Source organism: Saccopteryx bilineata, chromosome 4 (assembly GCF_036850765.1).
Source record: "Saccopteryx bilineata isolate mSacBil1 chromosome 4, mSacBil1_pri_phased_curated, whole genome shotgun sequence".
NCBI classification, from domain to species: domain Eukaryota; kingdom Metazoa; phylum Chordata; class Mammalia; order Chiroptera; family Emballonuridae; genus Saccopteryx; species Saccopteryx bilineata.
The window spans coordinates 71,567,952-71,593,518 of NC_089493.1; the positions used below are offsets into that span (position 1 = coordinate 71,567,952).

Below are 25,567 nucleotides of genomic sequence, written 5' to 3' on the forward strand. Positions count from 1 at the left end.
CAAATAGAAATGAGAGGGAGCTTGTGTACACATTAACATGTACTACCAGTTCTGCGTGTGGAGCTGCCTTGCATAAGGGTTAGGAATGCTCACGGGGGTGTGGAGAAGGCAATGTGTCTTTCAGTTGAGTGTATGTTCCTGGAGTCAGGCAGCTTTAGGGAAGAACTGGTACTGATCACATGCATGTGACATAACCTTTCTGAGCTTCAGCCTTCTCACCTGACAACTAGACATAATAACTTGTAACACATAGGTGAAGCAGTGTCTGTAGATGTTCAGCACCTATTGTATGTGTTTAATAAATGGGGACAATTTCCTGTGGGCCTAGTAAGTATCAGAAACTCTTCTGGGTACAGGAGAAAAGAAGATAAGTAAAAGGAGGTGTTGGCCTTAAATGGCTAATTATTTAAAATAGGAGATCTAAGCAAACAAATCATAGTGCGGCAGAACAGTGGCACACTGTTCATAGAATAAAAACATAGGCCATCCATTTAAACTCGTGGATTTCTTCGCAGGGCCAGGCCACCAAACCTTACTGAATACCTCTGGTTCGCTCCCAGTTGTGATAGTGAAAAGACGGGGACATGCTGGATCTGGGGTTCAGATCCCATCTTGGATGAGTTACTTGCCCTGAGCTTCCTTGTCTATGAAATGGGAATAGTAATATAGTTGTAAGGATTAAGTGAAATAATGCACAGCACTTAAAACATTGCCTCACATATGATAGACATGTAATCCAGAGTGATGTTAGTCATTGTAATATCTGATTCTATATATGAATAAACCTGGTGTTGAGGTAGCATGGGGAGAGGGTGAGCATGGCACTGTCAGGATAACCACGACTGTGGTCCCCTCCCTTGGGATCCCTGTGTGCCAGGCCCTGTCGTTGACATTTCACCTGCATCTCAGTGCTCACGGCTCCACCATGAGAATGGTATTGCCCCCTGTCACAGAAGGAAAATAAGGCTTAGAGGACTTCTCCCACGGAGGAGGTAGAAACAGAAACTTCCTTTTTGTCCTCCTCTTATCTAGCTTCCCAGAGAAGAGAGCCACTAAGATCAGGGCAGCAGAGACCTGGGCATTTCCTGAGCAGCGTTCTTTACTTGCTCTTCAGCTTCTACTGAGTCCTGCAGGTCTGAGCCTCTGGGCCTGGGCGAGAGCAGGAGCAAGATGGCGGCTCCAGCCCCAGGAGGGGACGAGCCACCAGCCTCAGTGCACACTCACTGACTCCCTCACAGGGGACATGCTAGACCTAGTACAGACCTGATGCAGGAGGAGTTGGGGCTCCGTCTCTGTCTGCTGTTGCCTCCCCAACATGTAGGTTTGGGGGAAAGGTAGGAGGGAAGAGGTAGAGAGGTGAGGAGCAGAGGAGGAAGTAATTGGACAGATTAGATGGGTTTGAATTGACAAAAGACCAGAATGTAACTTCTGCTGTCATCATTGTTGTGGATGTTGTCTTTCGTTTATATGGTACCTTCCAGTTTAATCACTTGTTAGCCACCATCTCATCTTATTTCATAGTAAATTACCATGTTTATGTGCAGCTGGGGTGTGTGTGGGGGGTGGAGTTGCTACTGTTTTCACTCTACCTTAACTGTCTGCCTTCTAAGGGAGACTGGGTAGGTGTTAATAGCCCCGTTCTAGATAAGGAAACTGAGGCTGTGAACATGTAACTGACTTGCTCAAGGTCTCCGAGCTCATGTACAGCTGAGCCAGAAGTTTGGTCTGTAGGGTTCTTGCAGTAACACGCTGCAATGCCACAGTGTTGGTGGAGCCAAGTGTATAGGTGGAGAAACATCTGCTTCGGAGTCTCGGCTCAGTTTTGAGGAGGACATAAGGGTGGAGCCCTAATTGGATAGAATTGGTGTCCTTATAAGAGGAAGAGACATCAGCATGTTCACTCTCAATGCTTGCACAAAAGATAGGCCATGAGGACACAGTGAGAGGACAGCACCTCCAGTCAGGAGAGAGGTCTCACCAGGAACCAACCCTATTGTCATCTTGATCTTGGACTTGTAGCTCCAGAGCTGTGAGAAAATAAAAGGCTATTGTTAAAACAACCCAGCCTGTCATATTTTGTTACAGCAACCCTAGCAGGCTGTTACAGCTTCCATGACCTAAATCTCTACCCTCCACTGCCACCTTAAGGCATTGAATCTAGAAGATTTATCCAAATGACTGTCTGCTGCATTCTCCCCACCACAGCTTAAATTCTTCTGTCCCTTCTTTCTTTTTTTTTAAAAAAAATTTTATTTATTCATTCTTTTTTAGATAAGGGAGAGAGAGGGAGAGAGGGAGAAAAGGGGGGAGGAGCAGGAAGCATCAACTCCCATATGTGCCTTGACCAGGTAAGCCTAGGGTTTTGAACTGGTGACCTGAGCATTCCAGGTCAATAGTTTATCCACTGAGCCACTACAGGTCAGACTGTCCTTTCTTTCTTACCTCTCAATTATTTTCCCTTCAAGTTAGCTGAATTTCCCTTCAATTTTGCTGTCCTCTGTTATTCCGTTTTTCATCATCTCCTCTCTGGTCCATTATATATCATTATAAGAAGATAGGTCTCTTTAATTTTCTGATTCTCTTACAGTTGCCCATGAATTACTCAGTGTTGGTGGAGCCGAGTGTATAGGTGGAGAAACATTTGCTTCGGGGTCTCAGCTCAGTCATCCTCTAGCAGTGGGCCTTGATCACGCTGCAGGATTTGTTAGAGAGTAGACGAGTTAGTATACACAGAGGGGATGTGCCAGTGGCCAAGCGCTAATCAAAGCAACGGTGCTATTGCAATTGTGGTGAAGGTGTTTCAGCCAGCTGCCTGGAGGAGAGCCCTCCCTGAGTTTCACAGTGATGTTAGGCCACCATTGAGAAGCATTATGAAAAGCAGGCTTGTGAAATTCACTCAGCTCTTAAAGAAAGACCATTGCTAGTGTTCACCCAAGTGCAGTGTTTATTTTCACAAAAAGTTTCTAAAGAAAGTTTTCAACGAATAGCTTGTGATCCTGAGGAACAGTTCTGTTTTCATCAGTGAACAACACCACGAATTATAAACAGGACCATGTCTCCCTCTTTGCCTTGGCTATTTGTGAGCTCAGACAGAAACTGACAGCCTACTTCTAGCAAGTTTACTTTCCCCTCCGTCAAACACTTTATATACTGTCACTGCTATACCTGAGTTTTCTTTTTTGTTATCTCTGCTTTATTCTTCAATGTACAGGGTGGGTAAAAGCAGCTTGACAGCTGTTTGTATGGAAATAATACAATTAATAAATACATTTTAAACAAGGATAAACTCTGTGTTTCATTACCTCACAACTGTCAACCTACATTTTCCCACTCCTGCGTTAACTTCACAAGTTAATGGAGGACTACCTTCTTGTTGTAAAGATGAAAAGAACTCAGAATTATGCACAAAATTTGAAAGTATTCACTTATTATTGATGGTATAGTACTCTATTTGTGTAAGGAACCTCAAATTCATTTGGAATGACATTAGAAATAATCAGATTTTCTTTCTTTTCTTTTTTTTTGTATTTTTCTGAAGCTGGAAACGGGGAGAGACAGACAGACTCCCGCATGCGCCTACCGGGATCCACCCGGCACGCCCACCAGGGGGCGACGTTCTGCCCACCAGGGGGGGATGCTCTGCCCCTCCGGGGCGACGCTCTGCTGCCACCAGAGCCACTCTAGCGCCTGGGGCAGAGGCCAAGGAGCCATCCCCAGCGCCTGGGCCATCTTTGCTTCAACGGAGCCTCACTGTGGGAGGGGATGAGAGAGACAGAGAGGAAGGAGAGGGGGGGGGGGGGTGGAGAAGCAGATGGGCGCTTCTCCTGTGTGCCCTGGCCGGGAATCGAACCCGGGACCTCTGCACGCCAGGCCGACACTCCACCACTGAGCCAACCGGCCAGGGAGAAATAATCAGATTTTTAAAAAACAAACAAATAGGCCCTGGCCAAATAGTTAGAGAATTGTCTCAGGTTCGATTCCCAGTCAGTACACATACAAGAATCAGCCATAATAGATGGAAAAACAAATCAATGTCTCTTTTGCTCTTTTTCTCTTTTTTTTCCTCTCCCTTCCTCCCTCTATAGGATCAATAAATTAACAAAAAAACAAATAAAAATTTTTATTTGAAAGCTTACTATTATGCCAGATACATCCACATATCTTTTAATTCTAACAACAACTCAGGAAAATATTATATGCTCAGTTTACAGATGAGGCATTTGAATGACATTAGTTGTCCAAAGTCATAGATAGTAAGTGGTAAAGCTAGAAATGAGACTCAGGTCTGGGATTGAAAGTTTGTGCGTTAGCTCCTTTGTCTGTTTGTTTTTAACTATTTCACCTCATAGCAAAAAGGAGGACTAGAAAATTTATGTACAACAGGGATGTGTGGGTGTGGCCCCGGAACCTTGTGAATTACTCTGCATTACAGCTACTCCTCCCTCTGCCTCAAGCCACTACTAGAATTATTTAGGGAGTCCAGCCAGGAGCATTTTTTCTCTTTAAGTGCTAACAGATGGCTGATCTCGTGCCAACTCCAGGAGCAGACTCAGCAAAGGTCAAGTAGAAGAAGGTAGTTTTTAACCTTCTTCCACCTCGGACCTTCCCTGCCGGTCAGTGGGCTGCAGCTCTCAATCCAGAACGGCGTGGCCTCTCTCTTTTCAGAAGAGGCAGTGGCAGCCTCGGTACTGCAGACAGCTGGTTAGGGTCTGGAGTATAGAAATCTGATCACCTCTCGTTCTTGTCCCACCTGAGCCCCCCTTCTCCCCAACAGTGGCCATTTCTTATTGCTATATATCATGTTTGCCTGGGTCTCCTTCCTGGCCACCCCTTCCAGTAATTGGTACTGGCTTCCCCTCTCCTCCTTAGCCCGGGTCAGAGAACGCAGCTATTGATACAAACACTGTCCGCTGTTCCGGCTAGCAGGCAAGCACAGTTCTATTTTCATCTGAATTCCCAGCATCTTGGAGAAAGAACTTGGCCATGCCTGTCGACCAGACCCCCGATGAGGAAGGAGCGCCTGCAGGCTCCTTCTGTAACCTTCCTTTGACTTGGACTCAAGACAAAGGTGAACTTGAGTGCGGCAGGGACATAGCTTCCCTTTATTCTCCCACCAGGCCCCCGGGCTGTCTCCTCTCCAGCACTGAAGCCCTTTTGTCCCAGCGGGGCACCCTCAGCCTGACTGCCCACACTGTTAGAGCGCAGTTCCAGCGCCCTCTCCCCCGCCCGCGTAAGTCGCTGTGCCTGGAGAAGGGCTTTTGAGCTTCGCGAACGCACACTGGCCCTTTTCTTCTCCGGGCGCCTGCAGCTTTGATGCTGCGCGCCTGGCAGCCTGGCACTCCGCTGGTCTTTTTCAGGGAGGCCGTGCGAAAGCGGGGATAGGGCGCTCTTGCGACCGCCAGGCTCCCGTGCAAGGCGCACAGACCCGGGCAGCACGGAGCCTGGCGGGCAGCGGTTCCCGCGCGCTCCAGGGCAGCGCTGGGCAGGCCTGGGAGAGCCTGCCGGTGCCAGAGTTCATAGGGGGCTGACGTCCTGCTCTCATTTGGACTTTGAAACCAGGCATCCGCTGTGACCCAGCCATGCTATGTCTAGGAACTCATTCTGTATATCAGGATATTAATTTTTTTCATTCTAATCTTTAAAAAATGCAGGAAAGTTTAAAGAATGGTACCGTGGACACTTATTATCTAGAGTCTGCAATTCACATTTAGAATGGGAGGATTTCACTACAAGAGCTATCACAGTCCTAGTGTGTGTGTGTGTGTGTGTGTGTGTGTGTGTGTGTGTGTGTAGAAACCTAAAATGCCCCTGCCACCCCGCCCTTGTTAAATTATGGCACATTTGCACAATGGCACAATGGTACTACATAACAATTAAAATAATATCATACATTTAGTGACATAAAAAAATCTGGTGTTTTTGTTAAATGAGGAAACTGTATGCACAATATTGTTATTTTTGTTTGAAAATAATGTTTATGTATAGGAAAAAGAACACCCTGAAGTTATATATTAAAATATTAACAGGATTGTCACTATCTGAGGATATGGGTGAATTTAATTTTCATTTGGTTTATTTCATTTCCTTCAATGAAATACTTCTATGTAAAGTAAAAGGGGGGATTTTAAACATGTAGTCAGCTCAAGAGACTGACAGGGGTTATTCTAACATTATTTCTCTCTACAGAAGTCCTGGGCTGTCGTAGGTCCTGTGGAACATTCCTGCATCATCTGTCCAGGTGAGTTTGAGCTTTTTCGAGGACCATACAGTTTCCCAAACACAAGCACCAAGTTCTCTTTCTCTCCATGGTACCCACTCTGCTGCTGCAGACTGGATTCATCTCTCTCATGTCTGATTCTCAGGCCATGGCAGCTCTTTAGCCACTAAAGAGGGAGAGTTCTATCACGTGTGTTCACTTTCCCCATTGAAAGTCAAAGTCTCCTGGGGTGAAATGACCCTCCTTGAAGAGAGGGCCAGGGATTAACCCAGAGGTGCTAAACTGTGAGGGGCTGGACCCAATTAGACTCTCAGGGGAGTGCTGTGTTTGTGTGGGCTCTTTGGGAACGTTTAGGACCAGCTGGGTAACATTTCATCACCCTTCAAGCCGGGACGCTTACAGAGACTACAGGAATAACAGTTCACTGTGCATGTACTTTCAGTTCACCAAGTAAACTCACACACTATCTTACAGCGGTTCCCAGAGCAATGTCAACGAGCACTGGAGGTAGGCGTGGAGTTGCCAACTTTTATTTTGCTGCATAAAACCACTAAAAAGGCTCCTTTTTATGATTACCACTACTTTAGACAAAATAGACATTTTCCCACACATACAAAATAGAAAAGAACATTTCAAAATATAAAGCAAGTTTTTTTAAAAAAAATTTATTGTATGATTTGAGAGAGAAGGAGAGAGAGAGAGAACCCCCCTCTGCTCCTCACCCATTTATGCATTCATTAGTTGACTCTTTATATGTATCCTGACCAGGGATTGAATGCACAACTTTGGCACAGCAAGCTGATGCTCTAGCCTGACCAGTGGATGGAGCATTGACCTGGGACACTGAGGACCCAGGTTCGAAACCCTGAGGTTGCCAGCTTGAGTGCGGTCTTACCAGCTTGAGTGCAGGCTCACCAGCTTCAATGCAGGGTTGCCGGCTTGAACGTGGGATCAGAAACATGACCTCATGGTCACTGGCTTGAGCCCAAGGTCACTGGCTTGAACAAGGGGTCCCTGGCTTGGCTGGCGCCCCACAGTTAAGGCGCATATGAGAAAGCAATCAATGAACAATTAAAGTGCTGTACCTACAGGTTGATGCTTCGCATCTCTCTCCCTTCCTGTCTCTGTTTCTCTCTCACAAAAAAAAAAAAAAAAAAAAGAAAGAAAAGAAAAGAAAGAAAGAAAGGAAGAAAAAAAGATGATGCTCTAATTATTTGAATTTTCCCAGCCAGGGCTAAAACAGGTATTTGTTTAATGAGGTAACATTTGTTAATAACATTATATAAAGTCCGGGTGTACAACATTATAATTCTATAGCTTTATGCTCTATTGCATACTCATCACCAAAAGTCTAGTTTCTATTCATCACTATATATTTCACCCCCTTTGCCCATTTCACCTTTCCCCACTCCCCACCCCTCTGATAACTACCGATCTGTTATCTGTATCTATGAGTCTGTTTTGGAAAATACAGTATTTAAATTTAACTTTATAAAAACTTTTACTATAAAGTCCACCTCTCTTCCTATGAACTTATACAATCATTACTATTTCTATATAAAATGGAAAAAAAATTTTTCATAGACAAGTACTGGGATGGGAACCAACATTTGGAAATAATTTCTCCGCTGTTTTTGATCCTTCTGATGACCCACTTGCATGTGTGGAAACAGTTTCTGAGACCATCTGCTGATGCAGAGTTGAATTAGGATTCAAATTCAAGTCTGTCTTCCTCAGAATCAGTGGTTTCCCCTATTCCAGATGTAACAGTTTGCCTTTGTGTTTCTTCTAGGGAAGAGTTAAACAGAAAAGAAGCCTGGTTAGCTTTTCCAAGTCTTAGCTAAATGGGTCACCAGAGTAAACCCAGTGGATAAAATTTTATCTTTGATCTAAAAATCACTGAGGTCCTAAGAGGGTATTATCCATCCGGAGTAGTTTCTCCCTAATTTCAGTTTGCTTTACCAGCAAAGCTGTGGCCGTAGGGGACTTTAAAGGGAGGAGCATATTTCAAAATTTCCATCTACCCTCACACATCTAATTGATTCCTGAAATTTCTCCAGTTTAATCTCATCCATTACTGTGTTTTAAAAAATCATTAAAAATTTGGAAACAAATTAAGGAGATAGACAATATGTCTTTTCAGTTTTATATAGAAGCATTGTTTACCAGGCTCAATTAAGAATTATTTAACCATCCAGGGGAATGTAGTGTGTTTAACTCTACTTTTTACTGTAAATTAAGGGCTTGGATTCAAATTTCATGTTAATTTATAGACTTTGTCTAAATAGAGGCAAATAATTTCCATTCAGTAGAAATGATACCCCTGCCAAAGGTTATAGTTTTATTGTCCTGTAGAACATTAATCAGTTTCATCTCTAACTTGGCAAAATTACTTTATAATGCCTTTCCTGGTAAACTGTGTAAGCCCCATTTGAACCAGCCTTACCCCTCTAATATTACTGGTTCATTCCCTCTTTGATGAGCTGAATAAAATATATTTAAAGGTGGCACCATCAATACTACTTTAAGATGTTGCCCTGGCTGGTTGGCTCAGCCATAGAGCATAGAGCGTTGGTGCAGTGTGTGGAAGTCCTGGGTTTGATTCCTGGTCAGGGCATGCAGGAGAAGCGCCCATCTGCTTCTCCACCCTTCCCCCTCTCCTTCCTCTCTGTCTCTCTCTTCCCCTCCCGCAGCCTGGGCTCCATTGGAGCAAAGTTGGCTTGGGCACTAAGGCCGGTTCCATGGCCTCCACCTCAGGGGCTAGAATGTCTCCAGCCGAAATTGAGCAACACCCCAGATGGGCAGAGTATTGCCCCCTGGTGGGCATGTGGGTGGATCCTGGTCAGGTGCATGCGGGAGTCTGTCTGACAGCCTCCCCGCTTCTAACTTTGGAAAAATACAAAAAAAAAAAAAAAAAAGAAAGAAAGAAAGAGATAGAGAGAGATATTATCAGTCATTTACCTCAGTGCATGAAGAATCTGAAACAGCTTTTGAGAAGTTGAAAGATGCAATATTTGGGATCTGAGGATGATGAAGGAGAGGGTACATGGGTTGAAGGGATCAACTAAAATTCTCAAGACAGTTGTACCAGAATACCCTCATGTTTTCATATAGTTCCTTTGTCTTTTTTTTTTTAAAAGATTTTATTTATTGATTTATGAGGGTGGGGAGGCTCGAGAGGTATCAAGTCATAGTTGCTTCACTTTAGTTGTTCATTGATTGTCGGTTGTATGTGCCTTGACCAGGCAAACCCAGAGTTTTAAACCAGCGACCTCAACGTGCCAGGTTGATGGTTTATCAGGCTAGTTCCTTTGTCTTTTAACAGTAGCTGGAAGCATGGCTTGCTGAATTTAAAAGGAATAATGATTGGAGAAGAGGTTGGAAAGTTAGTTGGGGTTAGCCAGGGTGAAGGATTGGAATTTGATCCTGTGAATCATGGGAGTCATTGAAAGCTTTAACCCAGGAACTGATATGATGATCTTTTTGAATTAAAAAGATAATTAAGACACGAGTGCATTGGATGGATGAAGAGAGTCTCAGTGGAAGGCGACCAGGGTTTGACCATATGTAAATGTATGTGAATGAAAAATTAAGTATGAAGTCAAAAGGCAATTCAAAGATAACATGAACAGATTTGGCAATGAGATGTGGCACATGAAGAGAGAAAGGAGTCTGAGATAACAGCTGGATGGGTAAGAAGACGGGGCTAGTAATCAAGGTAGAAAGCTATATATTTAACCTGTTGAGTTTGAAGAATGCCTTGATGAAGTTTGAATCTGAAACTTTGAGTTTGTGCTAGCAAGAAAAATTGAGGTTTGGCAGTGCATTGGTTATTAATAGAAGCTATGGACATGTGTATGATATTTGAAGAAAAACATATGTACAATGGAAAACTTCACGACTTTACTGTCTAGAGAACATGGTATGGTGGGTGCATCAGAAGGCATTTTCTTCATTTACAGTATGTATTGCCGTGACTGGCCCAACGAGTAGTAAACAGCCCAGGGTTTTAAAAGTTTCTTATTTGTTGATTTAAGAGAGTGAGGAAGGGAGAAAGAGAGAGAGATAGAAATCTGTTCCTATATGTGCCCTGACTGGGAATTGAACCTACAATCTTTGTATATCAGGATGATGCTCTGACCAACCAATGTATCCGGCCAGGGCCAGCCCATGACTTTTTAGAGCCACGAACAGTCTGCCGCCCAACACTTTGGCAAAAAAAAAAATGCATTCCTCATACCCATTTCCTTTATAGAAATGGAGACTCAGGAAGACAAAGCAAATTTCTTAAATGTATGTTTCAGGAGTGGCAGATTGTCTAGAATCATAATGGTGAACCTTTTTATAAAAACTGCTCACTTTTGCAGTGCTGGTCAACCTGGTCCCTCCCGCCCACTAGTGGGCATTCCAGCTTTCATGGTGGGTGGTAGCTGAGCAACCAAACGGTGCCACGATTGGCCCACCATAAAAGCTGGACCACCCACTAGTGGGCGGGAGGGACCAGGTTGACCAGCACTGCAAAAGTGGGCAGTTTTTATAAAAAGGTTCACCATCACAGGTCTAGAAACACCTCCTAAAGTTAATCCTGCAGTCCTAACAAACTGAGATGACCTGGCCCAAACTTCACCCCCTTCATGTGTTGTTCAACCTTGAGCAAGAGCAGAGAGTGTATGGGAGAATTTGTCCACCCTATTTTGTGCCCTTCCCCAGCCCTATTTCCTGCAGTGATCTCTGTGTTTCACCTAGAGGAGCAACGTTATTCCAGGCTCTGCAAAAAATAGAGTGTCATCAATTACAATGTATCCATCATCCAGCTTCAACCATTATCAACATATAGCGATGTTGCTTCACTTATGCCCCCCACCACACTTTTTCTTCCCTGCCACATAATTTTAAATCACATCCCTGCTTCACTCAGTATTACCATATGTACCTTTAAAAGAGAAAGATTCCTTTTAAAACACAATTTAGGGAAATATTTAAGATGTTCTAAATTAGAATGTATGGGCTCAATATCCATTCAGCCTTGCTATTGTTTTGTTTTGCTCCTCCTTCGGGCATCTGCTCTAATAATAATGCCTATCTCCTATGATGGCCTAGGACATGCCACAAAGCCATTTAGTTCTTACAGGAATGCCACATATAAGATAGCATTATTATATTTTACCATATGAAGAGGTAGGAAACCCAAGCTGTAGAAAGATTGGCCTGCAAAATATAAAATGCAGTGGTTATCTAAAGGGAAAAACACAAGTCACCAAGGTTACGGAGTTTGCAGTTAGTCTATTCTGTTCCTGGTGGAGGCAATGCTCTTCCCTGAGAATCACATCTGTAGGGGCCATCGTCTGTCTTCACTCCACAGCATTGCAAAAGCTGTTTGCTTAGGGAGTCCTTAAGGTACAAGAAAGGCTTCAGACATCATTTGTTTGGAGGTGGGGGGCTAGAATTAGATGGGGCAAACTTTTCCCCCTGTTTATATATTTAGTTATTCATTTTGGTTGTTTTTGATGCTTATTTATCTCAGCGTACAAAATTCTTTTTCCCCTGACTCACAGTACAAAATATCTATACTAGTTTCTATTGCTGCCAAAACCCCCCAAAAAACACAAAAAATGGAGCCACAAACTTAGCTGCTTAAATAACACAAATTTAATATTTTTAACTTTCCATAGGTAAGTCCATCCTTATGCCACCAACGTTTATATCTGTCCCCCATGCCAAATGCGTTCACCTCATCCCCAAATCTCAACCTATTACAATATCAACTCAGAGTCCACAATCTCATCAGCTCTAATGCCCCAAATCCATCACCTAAATCAGGTATGGGTGAAGTTGTGGGAAGGATCCATTCTGGTGTACAGTTCTTTCCATCTGTGGACCTGTGAACTAAAGAAGAAGTTATCTGCTCTCAAAATATAGTGGTCAGACAGGCATAGGATGACAGAGATAGGTATTCCAGTTCAAAGAGGAAAAAGATTGGAAGTAAAAATAAAAAAAAAGAAGGAGGCATTGATCTCAAGTAATTTCTAAATACAGCTGAGCAAATTCCACTAGGTTTCAAGGTCTGGGAATAATCCTTTTTGACCTGTGGCTCTGTCCTCTGGGCAGTGTTTCTGCCGGCATGACAGTCTCAAGAACCTTGTTTGTCTCTCGTTTATGGCATGGGGATTTACTTCATTAGACAAGAGTCCTGTTCACAGACTTTTCAGAGATAATGCCATCTCTATTTTTGGCTTTTGTTGACATGGCTGAGAGAACAGACCTTAAGCTCCCTAGTGTGACTGAGGGTATCGGAGAGGCACATGCTTCATCCAAGAGCCTTTCTGAGTGACTTTATACACTTACCTTTTGATCTTTCGGAGATGTCCCGCCTTTAGCTCTTCCTGTAGAGCACACGTTCCTGACAGGGGATCTTTTCATTTTAGCATCTTTGGAAATCTAGATAATCTGACAGTTTCCAAAACTATCAAATACTGGTTCTTTTTTGTTTAACGGTTCTTTTCTCGATTTCTCTCTACCCTCTCCCATTTTACTTCCCCCTGCAGTGGCAAGGAAGCCCAAGAAATTAGGTATTTAGCTTTTCTTGGTAGAGCTGGGTAAAGGGAAATGAGGTCTGGATTAGCTAGCTCGTAGCGCCGGAGTTTAAACCTGTCCAGGCCTGTCTTTGCCTCTTTCTCTTGCCTCTTTGCAGTAGCACTGGAATCCTGCTCCAGAGTCAGACACCTCCTGGTGTCTGTGCTCTGGCCCCCAGTCCAATACCTACTCACTCTTTCTTGTATGATATCTCCCAGCCCATTATCCACTTAGACTGCGTCTGCAGTGGCCTGGATGCACTTCCTGTCACACTGCTTGATGCTGGCCCAGGAAGCACCTGGCCACCTGTCAGAGTCCTACAGACTCCCCAGTCCCATTGGCTATGCAGAGGAAAGCTATTCTGACAGCACCCATTTTTACATGGCTCATTTTTAAACTTTGTATATGCGTGTGTACGTATGTAAAAGAGAGAAGGATGGGCAGCACTGACCAAAGACATTTTTATCCTATGCTAGCTTTACTACATTTGATCTTAGCCAAAAGCCTGAAAAGCGATATCCTATGCTAGCTTTAGAGTCTATCTAGGTAGAAGTTCTTCTGACAATATTACAATGGCAGAGATACTGTTGTCTACCACAGTATCCACTCTCCACTCCTTCCCTGTAATTGGCGGTCGTTCTGTGTGCAGCAACCACACACTCAGATAAAAGATTTCCTTCACAGACAAAGACTTCATTTTCTTTTACAGCTAGGTACAGCCCTGTGACTAAGTGCTAGCTAATGTGATGTAACTAAGAACATTTTATTGAGTGTCCAGGATATCTTTTTAAAGAGAGTAGGCATGTCCTTCTTGTCTTTCCATTCATTTTGTTGCCTGGAGTGCAGATTAAATGGCTGGAACCCCATCAGCCATTTTGGACTATGAGGAGAAGAGATAAACTTTAGGGATGGCCAAGAGCTGATACTATGCCTGGACTTTCCACTTCCAGGGAAGTAGATATTTTGTTTAAGCCACCGTTATTTTGGATTTTTATATTATTTTCAACTGAACTTGACCCTAAGTAACTCATCTACTCTTCAGCTACATGATACCTAACTCTTTACCTAGCTCTTCCAGGACATTATCTCGTTTGCAACAGATAGGAAAATATCTATTTTCCTGTGCTGTTTCTGCTTCCAGAAGAGCCAGTTAGGGCCAACAGCAAACATCAGAAAGTTTTTACCTACCAAGGTTGAAGACTAAAGAAACTGTAAACATTTTGATCAGGTGGCAAAAGAAAGATGTTGCTTTAATTATAACTCTAGAGGAAATGGACCTGCCTCCATTTAGGGTCCTGTCTCTCAGAGACTTAGCCCTTCTACACTTCTCACTTCCCCAACCTTAAAAGGGTACTTTGGTCTCTGGTAAGAGCTTTATATAAATAGGGTCTTGTGAATTTCCCCCCCCTGAAATAGAGCTTCCACGGTGTTTTCATTCCTCACTATAAGCCATTGGACTCGTCCTCAGTGAAAATTCTTCAGGAGCAGATCTGCTTTGTGATAGAAATGGTAATTGGTGTCTGGAGTAAGAGTCCTTGGGCGATGGCACTCGGATGCCACCTGCTCCATTCTGTTCCAAAGTAGCAATTGGCCTACATTCCTCCAGTTATTTCTGTCTTGTTCTGTTTCCACCTCACTATACTGCCTTCCTGCACCCCAAATTCCACACAGGGTTATCTTCCAAAGCCAGGCAGGCATTTTTGCCCAGGCCCCCTTCTTCCCCACTCCTCTAAGAAATCCTGGCAGGCCTGGTTAATTCTGTTGTGGCCCAGCCTGACCCAGATCTTCCTTGAACCTTCCTGTTCCACCCCAGAAGCCTAGCCAATGCAGGCTGTACCTTAAGACGTTGGCATTTTGATTCATGGCAGGTACCCTCTGAGTGGGGATGTCTTAAAACAGAGGAGGCATGGTAGAGCATCAGCCTGGCATGCAGAAGTCCCGGGTTCGATTCCAGGCCAGGGCACACAGGAGAGGTGCCCATCTGCTTCTCCACCCCACCCCTCCTTCCTCTCTGTCTCTCTCTTCCCCTCCCACAGCCGGAGGGGAAGATCCATTGGAGCAAAGATGGCCCCGGCACTGGGGATGGCTCCTTGGCCTCTGCCCCAGGCGCTAGAGTGGCTCTGATCGCCCCAGAGGGGCAGAGCATCGCCCCCTGGTGGGCAGAGCGTCGCCCCCTGGTGGGCGTGCCGGGTGGATCCCGGTCGGGCGCATGCGGGAGTCTGTCTGACTGTCTCTCCCCATTTCTAGCTTCAGAAAAATACAAAAAAAAAAAAAAAAGAAAGAAAGAAAACAGAGGAGGCATAACGCAGTGTGGTCTAAGAACCCTGCTTTCCAGGAGCAGTGATGACAGGAGTTAATGATACTCCAATGGTTTAGTGACAATATGGCTTTTCTTTTCTATTATTCATGTTTTTACTCCTATCAATCCTGTAAGGTATTTAGGATAAATGTTATAGATATGATCTCCAAGGATTGAGAGAGGGAGCGAGCGCTCCTGTGTAGCGAGCACTGAGCGAGAGGTTCTTGCATGTGCTGGCTGGTCCCACAGCAGGCAGGGACATGCAGTTGGGGTGAATCACCACTCACTGGCTTGGGGCTTAGACAAGCCACTACACCAGGGTGGCTTACTGTAAACTCGGAGCCTCAACACTCTACTGCAGCCTGAAGAAGACAGGCCTGGGGTCAAGACTTGAGCTCTCCTGTGCTCTGGGAGGCAGCCCAGCACAGTGGCTACAGCACAGGCTTTGCCGACGGGCAGAGCTGTGGGAGGGATCCAAGCATCATTGTTCAACCTGCACGGGGCCTTGGCCAAGTCACTGAACTTGCTCTGGATCTCTTTTCCACACGTGTGAGACAGGGATGAAAACCGTCCCAACATCCACAAGTTGTTATCATGAGAATGCAGGAGTTAAAGAAAAAACACACAGACAAACCCATAGGCCACGAATGGCGTCACACATGTTAAAAGCCCATGATACAAAACCTAGATTTCAATACCTGATCTAATTGTAGTTTCAGCCTCTCCTAGAAACATAATCTTAATCAACCAGTAAGGAATTTTCTGGTCAAGCACCAGTAAGGGAATCGGTTGCAGAGGCCCTCTCCATTTCCCATAGAAAGCAGAGGCAATCTACGTAATAAAAACCCTTTTCCCTCTCTTTCCTCCAAAGAAAAGATGTCCCTGCCTCCAAACAATCCTTTCTTTTCTTTCTGGCTAATAACTCTCTTGCCCTACCCAGTTTTCTATGAAGACCTTCCATTATGTACAACCCCTTAGAGTACTTTTCTAGTTGCTAGTTGGGATACTGACCAATTGTTTAATAAAATCAATTAGATCTTCTGATTTACATGGTTGAATTTTTTTTTTTATCACAAGTAAACTGTCTTGTGTTCTCTTAATAGTAGCTTTTATTAATATTATTTTCATCGTTACCATCCGAAAAGGATATTCTAATGACCTGGGAAAAAAGTAAGAGTCTGCTTTGCCCACCTATCTATCTGGAATGGAAATCCACTTAATGAGACTTTTCTGGGGTGGCTTGGCCTCTGAGGCTGTTCATTCATTCCCCAGTTGCAGATCTGGTTTCTTTCACCCTCATAAAAGGCCCTGGCAGAGCTGCCTAGGACAGCCAAGATCTCTAGGGTCCCCAGGGACAGAGAAGCAGCACATGGTGGCCATGGCTACTTTCTTACTTTATCTGGTCCCACCTGGTTCCCCTCCCCTCCAACTCTCCTAGGACTCACTCCTCCTGAGGACTGGGGACTGGTTTGAACCCTTGGAGTCTGGCAGGTGAGGTGCATACCTGGCTGCCTGACTGCTTTGGGCACCCTCTCCTCCAGTCATAAAGATTCTTACCGGCCAGGTGGGCTTCTCTTCTATTGTTCCAGGCACATACAATTGTTAGGAAATTTTTTCTTTGGACAGGGTTGGCTTTCTTCACTTATACTTTGTACAATTTTTAAAAAGTTGCCTAGAACAGTGTAGACGGTAGGGGGTAAGAATACCAGCCTCAGGAGCAGGTGGCCTGTAGGGTCAATGCTGGATGTAGACCTTTCCCCTCCCCAGTCACGTGGCGCAGTGGTCAGGGATCCTGACTGCAGGCTGTGAGGTAAAGGGTAGTAAAACTGTAACTAAGGTTTTACCAAAAACAATGGAACTGAGTCACCAGATACGTATCAAAGAGGGACAATACAGAACCTCCCCTCTACCCTCTGCTTACCTGCTTGCTTTCACGTAGACAAAAAGTTTCGCTTGAGTAATTGCCCAGGGCTTAGCTGTTTAAACCACTACCCTACCCAGCAGGGTGTGGGACTTTCACCAAGCAGCCACCATCAGTGCTGCCCCTGTATGTAAGTAGTAAAGACTATCCATGCCATTTGGTTCCCCTTGTGGTTTCTTTGGGATCCCGCAACAACACCAGATCCATTTTCCGGGTCTGGACCTCCTGCGTTACATGGCCCTAGGTCAAACGGCCTTTCTTTATACTGCCTGGCACATACTTATAAGCCAGGCACTGCATGGAACATGGTGCCAAGTGCTTTACAAGAATTAGAATTATCTCATGAACCCTCACAGCTTCCCCATTGGATAGCTACTCCTAACAAATGGGAGCATTTAGGCAGAGTAGTAAAGTAACTTTCTCAAGCATTCTAGCATGGGGTCTGTGATAGCAAAGAAGGAGTCCCTGGGGAGGAAGGAGAGAGAAGGGGAAAAAAGAAAAAGAGGAAGACTACTTCCCAAGATTACTTCATAATCTTGCTCTTTAGCCCCAGGGCTCTGATTTACAGCTGATTTAGCCACAGCCCTCAGTTTTGCCAGGAGGAGGTGTAGGGGCAGGGAATGGAGGTCAGCAAGGATGGGAGGGAGGCTTATAAAGATGCAAAAGGGGCCTGGCCAGAGCATCCTCCTGAGCATATGAGAAGCAACCTAAGTGGAACAACAGACTGAATGTCCCCCCTCTCATATTTCCTTTCTCTGTGTCTCTAAAATCAATCAATAAAAAAGAAAAGAAAAAAGATCAAAAGGGAATTCCCAAGGAAAAACACACCTAACAGGCTTGGCAGACAAGATGTGAGAAGATGCATTATTTCTGTAGGGGTGCAGAAAGCCAGCCAGGATGCCTTTTTTGGCTGGCCGCAAGCAACTATTTAATTCAGAACCTGTGTTTGAATCCCAGAGGAGCTCAGGCCACTCAAGTCATGAGTACACAGGAGCCCAGTGCAGCCTTATGGCCAATATGACAATGAAGGCTGCATCCCTGATTCCTGTGGTTGCCAGTTAGTTTTAACTTTTGTATGAATGAACAGTTTCAGATCCAAGAGACTTGGCCCACTAAGAAATCTAAGCTTCAGCAGAGATTTTCTTATATCTTCTGACTGGTGATTTCCACATCCTCCCAGTGTTTCAGCAGTTTCCTCTTCTCCGTTCCTAAAAGAACCTGCATTTCCCTTTCCTGGCTTCCTTCCTGGCTTCCTGTGTGCTAAGCCTCTTGCAGTTGTCATCACATCTTCAGAAAGCATTTGATAGGTACAGGAAGTTGCACCAGAAGGGAGATGAAACCAGCAATCAATAAAAAAAGAACTATGTTTCTAAGAAAAATGCATCACTGGCTTCCCACAGGAGTTATGTACCATATGTCCTAATATCCTTGTAACAATGGATCTAATTTTTAGCTCCCCTGCTTGGCTTTCCTGGACATCTCAACAGAAAAGAAAACCTGCAGCGGCCCATCTTACTAATGATTTACAGTAAATGATTGCCTTTCTTTTTAACCCTTTCATCAGATATCACAAACTAGAACCTCTCCCCCCTCTCCCTCCAGCTTTATTTCTCCTGGCTACTAGCTTAGTATATTTATGGTGCATGAGTCACCAAGCTGCCGCCTGATTGGATGAACACCAAGCACCCTTGAGACTATCAGTCAATTACGGCTATTCTCAGCTTCATTCACAGATTTATTAGCTTGCACACACACAGCATTCATTCAGCAAAGTTCATTCATAAAAATTTCAACACTCTGCATATTATCCCGCAGATCTCTGCCTTCTGCTGCCGACGCGCTCCCTAAAGAAGCTCTGAGGCTGCAGGAGGGAGGGAAGCACGAAGCGAGGGTGGGAGGGCTGGGAGGGGAGCCGAGGGACACAGAGAGATCACAAGTTCGTGAAACAATGCGGAGCAGCTCCGGTCACTAGTACTCCTGGCCTGTGGCCCAGCAGAGATGCGAGACAAGATCTTCCAAGAGGGGGCAGCCGTCAGAAGCAACGAACTCAGGCAGAACGCCCCTTGGCTCAAATATACCTTCTTTTTTTGCTTTTTAAAATGAACAATCACGGGAACATATAAAGGGTTAATAGACCAGTCATTGCCCCGCCCTGTGGGAACCGGAGCGAGCAGGTTTGAAAGTTCCTGTGTGGAGAGGGGCGGCTGGGCATGGGGGGCGCTAAATGTTTCCGCAAGCTCCTGGAGATGCGGCGGGACCGGCTGGCTGGCGGGGGACCGGCCGGGTTTTGTGCCTGAGAGTTGGCCGTGAGTCATCCCCGCCGCCGCGAGCCCGGACCCAGGTTTTCCCAGCAAGGAATCCGGAGCCAGAACACCGGTGCGGTCGCCTGGGCCGGGCAGGGACTGGAAGCGGGGGAGGCGTTTTCCCTCTCGGTTATCACCGCGCAGGGCTCCGGAGCAGCGCTGGAAAGGTGGCTGCCGCGAGTTGCTCGGGGCGTTGAAGCATTTGTTTTCTGTACCGCTTATCTAGCTGACGGCGAGGCGATTTATGCAACAGTATCCTGTGTCAGCACGGCCAAGGCTATGCGAGAACGCAGTCAGGACTGCTTGGCAGGACTCGCGCTGTATGTAGGACTCTTCGGGCGCCCCGGGATGCTGCACAGGGCCAAGTACAGCCGCTTTCGGAACGAGTCCGTCACGTCCTTGGACGAAGGCAGTCCCGGAGGCTCCGGCGGGAACAAGGGCTCGCCGCAGCCTCCCTACCCTGCCCTGGCACCTCAGTTGCCGGCTGAAGATGCCACCTTGTCGTCCCAGGAAAGCCCCACACCGCTGTGCACCTTGATCCCGCGTATGGCCAGCGTGAAGCTAGCCAACCCAGCCACCTTGCTGAGTCTAAAAAACTTTTGCTTGGGTACCAAAGAGGTACCCCGGCTGAAGCTCCAGGAAAGCCAGGATCCGGCTCCCAGCATCCCGGCTTCCCCCGAAAGTAGCCTAAACAGGTCCGGATCTACCCCTCCGCCGCAGCTGGACGTGGTGGGGCATCGGGCAACCGCTTCAACTCCCGATGCCTGCCCCTTTCCGGGCCCTGGGGAGCCAACCCCGGGAAGCAGGCGGGACAGGCACTTTCTGCAACACCTGTTGGGGATGGGCATGAACTACTATGTGAAGGTAAGTAAAGTCCCTTTCCATTTCCCTCTCTGCGTCCCTAAGACCTCCTGGGGGAAAGCACATCTTTTCTGCTTTCTGCACAGTGTTGTACCTGGCTTGGTCTAAGTTTGGGCAGGACGTTGTGCAACTGGACAAAGGGAAGCTGGACTTACAGGTTCTGCAAATACCTGGCTTGTCCTGGAGTCGGACAACTTTGCTTCAAGGGCATGAACTGGTGCTGACTTGTGGGTAGTTGCCAGGTGTAGGGGTAACTTCTGACAGGGACAGCTGAGATGGCGCCTTCTTGTCCCCACAGGACCTAGCATTCTGGCCAAGAAGAGTCAAGAATTTCAAATCTGATTAGAGATTGAGACCCAGTAGGTTATATCTGCCGTTGTATTTTGGTAGAGATTTCTGTGCTAGAGGAATACATGTTGTGTAAGGAACTTGAATATATTTAAAAAAAAAATTATTTCAGCATTTAACAAACACTTCTCGAAACATGGCCGAGTCTCTAGCCTGTATGAAGGACTAGCCTCAGGTCATTAGGGCCCATTCATTGCCTCTGTTGCCCACAAGCTGTGTGCAAAATCAAGGCCCTTGCTGGCTTTGCATTTGCTCTTGCCCACTTCAGACCTGGGTAAAAGAAGAAAAGAAAATTTGGCCCCTGTCCTTCCAGAGCTCACATTCCAACTGGGGAGACCAACGCATGCATGTGAACTAATAAGAGAAATATACTTAACAATAGATATCTAGTGTGAGAATGCTGAGGGAATTCAGGAAAAGGGAAAGGCTGTGGTCAGGGATACATTCCTATGGGAAACCTTCAAGGGAAGATACATCTTGGAAGAGAGAACAGATCTCGATTGGCAGCAAGGAAGAGATTCCTGGCAGGTATCCCTGTGGTGGCTGCAAGGGAGAATCACTAAGCTGGGCCTAATTGAGGAGAAGGGGGAATGCTGGAGGTCATGGCTGGCAGAGTGGCTGGTACAGAGTCGGTGCTCAAACAAATAATAATCGAATAAAGACAAGGATAGCTCTTGGGTGGCTTGGGGAGGAGGGAGCAGCTGATCAAAGCTCTTAAATGCCCAATGAGGAAGTTTTTAAACACTGATTGGCAGACAAGATCCCTCGTAGGTTTGTAGCCAAACTGACTTGATGAAAGTGGTTTCTAAAAGATCAGCCTGGCCTGACCTGTGGTGGCGCAGTGGATGAAGTGTCAACCTGGAAACACTGAGGTCGCCGGTTCAAAACCCTGGGCTTGCCTGGTCAAGGCACATATGGGAGTTGATGCTTCCTGCTCCTCCTTTCTGTCTGTCTGTCTCTGTCTCTCTCTCTCCTCTCTAAAATGAATAAATAAAAAATATTAAAAAAAAAAAAAAAGATCAGCCTGTGGATTTATTTGAGAGGGATTGAAGCAGGGGAAAAGGAAAGATTGAAGGCCAGTGAGGAAGGTGCTTTGGGAGTATAGACAAAGAGAATGAAAGCATGGATGAAGGTGGAAATGAGAGAAAGGAGATGGATGTGAGTGACTTTTTGAGAAGCCTCAAAAGTTTTGGGTGGTGGATCAGATCATTTCAGGTCATAATACAAATAACAGAATAGTCAACATTTATTGAGCAGTGAGCAGATTGGTGAGTTTATTATTGTTGTTTATGGAAATTGTGGATGACTGTCAATGAAGGGGGTTGTGAGGTGAAAAATACCTTCAAACTTAAGCATCAGAACGAGGTTATTGATGTCAGTGATAGTAACTGAGTGAATTGGGCAGGCTCATGCTAAGTTTGCTCTTGACGTGTTTGTTACCTTTAAAGTAATGGTATCTAAGTGGTACTTATTTGTTGATAGGCAGTCACATAAGACTGGCACTAAGGCAAGAAGTCTCATCTAAAGCTGTAAATTTGAAAGCTAGCCCAGTAACTGTATTACAAACAGACAATTAAAATCTCTGGAAAGACGAACAATGAACATTGGAAGGGTTGCAGAGAGAGCAGACTTGGGGCAACCTTGGCAAATGGATAGCTAAAACCTCTAAGAAAGATAAATTTCTGGGACACTCAGCTCTTGAACTTTCCCACGGTGACATGGCTCATAATGGAAACAGTTTCATGTATCTTCTAAAAGCTCAGGGGCACATTCTTGTTTGTCAAGCTTATGTGTCTGCTAAGTCCTAATGGGAATATGAGTAACTCCAAACCCACAGCCTCTGCACATGCCTTCCCATCACCTAGACATCCTCTACTTTCTGCTGTGCCTTTCCTTCCCTCTAGTATGTCCTTCCACCTCTCCAGAACCGTGCACCTGTACAGTTCAAAATGTGAAAAGAGGTGCTGTGTGATCTCCATTGTCTCTGGAGAATACCCCCACTGGCATTTTACATTTTTAATGAGAACACCATCTGTCTTTTCCTGGTTATGATAACTGACCCCAGGAAGAGTGCTGACCTGTGTGTGACCTAAGTGAACAACACTATTTTGCCATTGGACAGTGACACAGGATACCAGTTAACACCTCTCCTGGGAACTCAAAATACATGGAAGAGCCTACTTTAACAATTTTTTTAAATCTCAACTTTGAAAGATGAAAAAGGCTCAGAAGTTATCAAATTCAATTCCTCTACAGGGAAACTGGAGCTCAAATAAGTAATGTTTTAAGGCCACACAGCCTAGGCCGGGAAGCTCAGTTGGTTAGAGCATTGTCCCAGTATGCCAAGATTGTGGATGTGATCACAGGGGAACATATAAGAATCCACCGATGAATGCATAATTCAGTGGAACAATAAATTGATGTTTCTCTCTCTCTCTCTAAAAAAAAAAAAGATTCTCTTTAAGTCCACACAAAAGTCAAAAGGACAGTTATATCTAGAACCAACGTCTTATGTGCCATTCTTTGCCCTTTTCACCACAGGTTTTCATCAGTGGTGGGATTCAAATAACACGGGGGAACAAAATTTTTGTTGCATCCACAAAAACACTGGTTCTTACTAAATCGAGTGTGCTGATCTCAAATCTGACATTAGTTTTTCTCTGTAAGCTAGTTTTTTTGCAATTCAAGATTTTAAGTTTTCATCTTATTGTAAAATTATCAACATTTAGTTTAACATAATGAAGCAGAATGTCTTCTTGGACATCTTTGTGAAAATATAATAATTTATATAATGCAGTAAATACACTAATACACTAAGACATATGATTGCATCAAAATTTGTCTACAATTTTGAAATAGAACATATTAAAACACTTATTTTAATCATAAAATTTGCGCAAAACTTATTTAAATTCTATTCATGCAAAAATTTGCGTTTGTAGCTCTTGTGTTTGTGTGCTTGTTGAGGACAATCTCGTTTGATGCTCCAGCAGTAGTCTGCTCATCACTAACAGCTCCAAGATTTTTGGGAAACTTATCAAGGTGACTGTTCAGGAAGTAAATCTTAATGCTCATATTACATCCAATGTCGCGGAAAGCCAACAGCATCCTTTGAACTAGAAGTTCATAGTTTTCTGCCTTTTTTTTTGTTTTGTATTTTTCTGAAGCTGGAAACGGGGAGGCAGTCAGACAGACTCCCACATGCGCCTGACCAGGATCCACCCGGCATGCCCACCAGGGGGCGATGCTCTGCCCTTCTGGAGTGTCGCTCTGTTGCGACCAGAGCCACTCTAGTGCCTGAGGCAGAGGTCATGGAGCCATCCCCAGCGCTCGGGCCATCTTTGCTCCAATGGAGCCTTGGCTGTGGGAGGGGAAGAGAGAGACAGAGAGGAAGGAAAGGGGGAAGGGTGGAGAAGCAGATGGATGCTTCTCCTGTGTGCCCTGGCGGGAATCGAACCCGGGACTTCTGCACGCCAGGCCGACGCTCTACCACTGAGCCAACCGGCCAGGGCAGTTTTCTGCTTTTTTGTTGCCAAGGAAGTTCTTTGTAACTGCCACAAAAGACTGTCATGCTGCTTTCTCCTCCTTATTCATTTTCCTAGCAAATTCTTCGTCACATATGAGGGTTCAAATTTGAGGTCCATTGAATACACCTGCTTTTATCTTCTCGAAAAACAAGGCAGGAAAAGCAGAAATAATATGTTGAAAGCATTCACTTTCTCTATTCAAAGTCTGAACAAACTGCTTCATTAGCCAAGTTTGATGTGAAGTGGGGGGAAAATGATCCTGTCTCGATTAACTACAGGTTCATTCACAATATTTTGCATCCCTACTTCCAGAGCTTCAGTGTTCAGAAACACTACTTTTGTGTCCAGTGTTTCTCCTGAGCTTGGCTGTCCCACAATCACAGAAAGCAAGGATACTTTGTGAAACCTCTCTGTTGTCTTAGCAGGAAATTTACCATTTTAAGATCCATACAAATGATCCAGTTATGCTCCTCATACTTCAGAAAGTTGAGGGCAATTTTTATGTCATTCTTACTAAGTCATTCAATTCGGGTTGGCTATACTGCTGAGGGGTTAATGACTGCTTGGCATCAGAAGAAGACTCTTCAGATTGTACAACCATTTCCTCATGTATCTTATCAAAATACACTTGATCACCATGTTCATTTTTTTTGTCTTTAGAAGAAATAAAACCATTGAAAACTGGAACTAGGAGTGTCTCAGAGTGTGGGATAGGTTGTATTGCTGAAGGAATAGTAGGATATGCGATCATATGCCGTTTTTTCTTGCCAATGCCCTTTGTATGGATCAGACAGAAATAACAGTCACTGCTGTGGTCCTTAGGTTCACGCCAAACCATGGGAATACCAAAAGACATTCCTTTGCATTTTCTTTTTGTCCAGTCACAAAGCATTTCCTCACAATTATGACACACAATATGAGGAGCCCAATTCTTGTCTTGATCACCAAGGGGAACTTGAAAATAGGCAATATATGCACGTGTCACAAATGATGAAATATTGTGCCTTTGCTGTTGAAGTGTGTAACAGCCACATATATATAACAGAAGATGTCAGGACTGTTCTCACATTTACACCTACTCAAAGAAGCCATGATTCAATCTTAAAACAAAATAAGAGGGTGTTTTTATCAGATAATAATTTTTTACATTTAAAAACAATTACAATTATGTAAAAGTAATGTTTGTAAAACATTAATCGCCTGTGGTTGTGTTCAATCCAAGAGTTGTTGCCCTTTAACTCCAATTTAAAAACCAATGCATACCATTAACTGTAACAAAAAGGAATTAAAATTGCATAAAAACTAGAGCATGCACCAAAAAACGAATTTCAGATTTGGAATCAGCGAAGCAGAAATATATAGAAACAGTTCTAAAACCTCATGCAACAGAAAATGAAAAAAATAATTGTTCCCCAGTGTAATTTAACAACCAGTTCTCTGTCCTAATGACTGTTTTAAGTATAAAAAAAGATATACAGAAAAGTAGTTTCTTATTTTATGCATTTAATATTTAAATAA

The 25,567-nt window shown here is 44.6% G+C and overlaps 1 protein-coding gene across 1 annotated transcript in view; it reads left to right on the top strand.

Moving 5' to 3' along the window:
- The first annotated feature begins 19,297 nt into the window (after window positions 1-19,297).
- SHC4 (SHC adaptor protein 4) overlaps window positions 19,298-25,567 on the top strand; it is a 139,240-nt gene continuing 132,970 nt past the window's right edge. Inside the window, exon 1 of the mRNA XM_066276470.1 lies at window positions 19,298-20,177. Within this exon, the coding sequence (XP_066132567.1) occupies window positions 19,593-20,177 (585 nt within the window). The 5' untranslated portion in view covers window positions 19,298-19,592. The remainder of the gene's footprint in view (window positions 20,178-25,567) is intronic.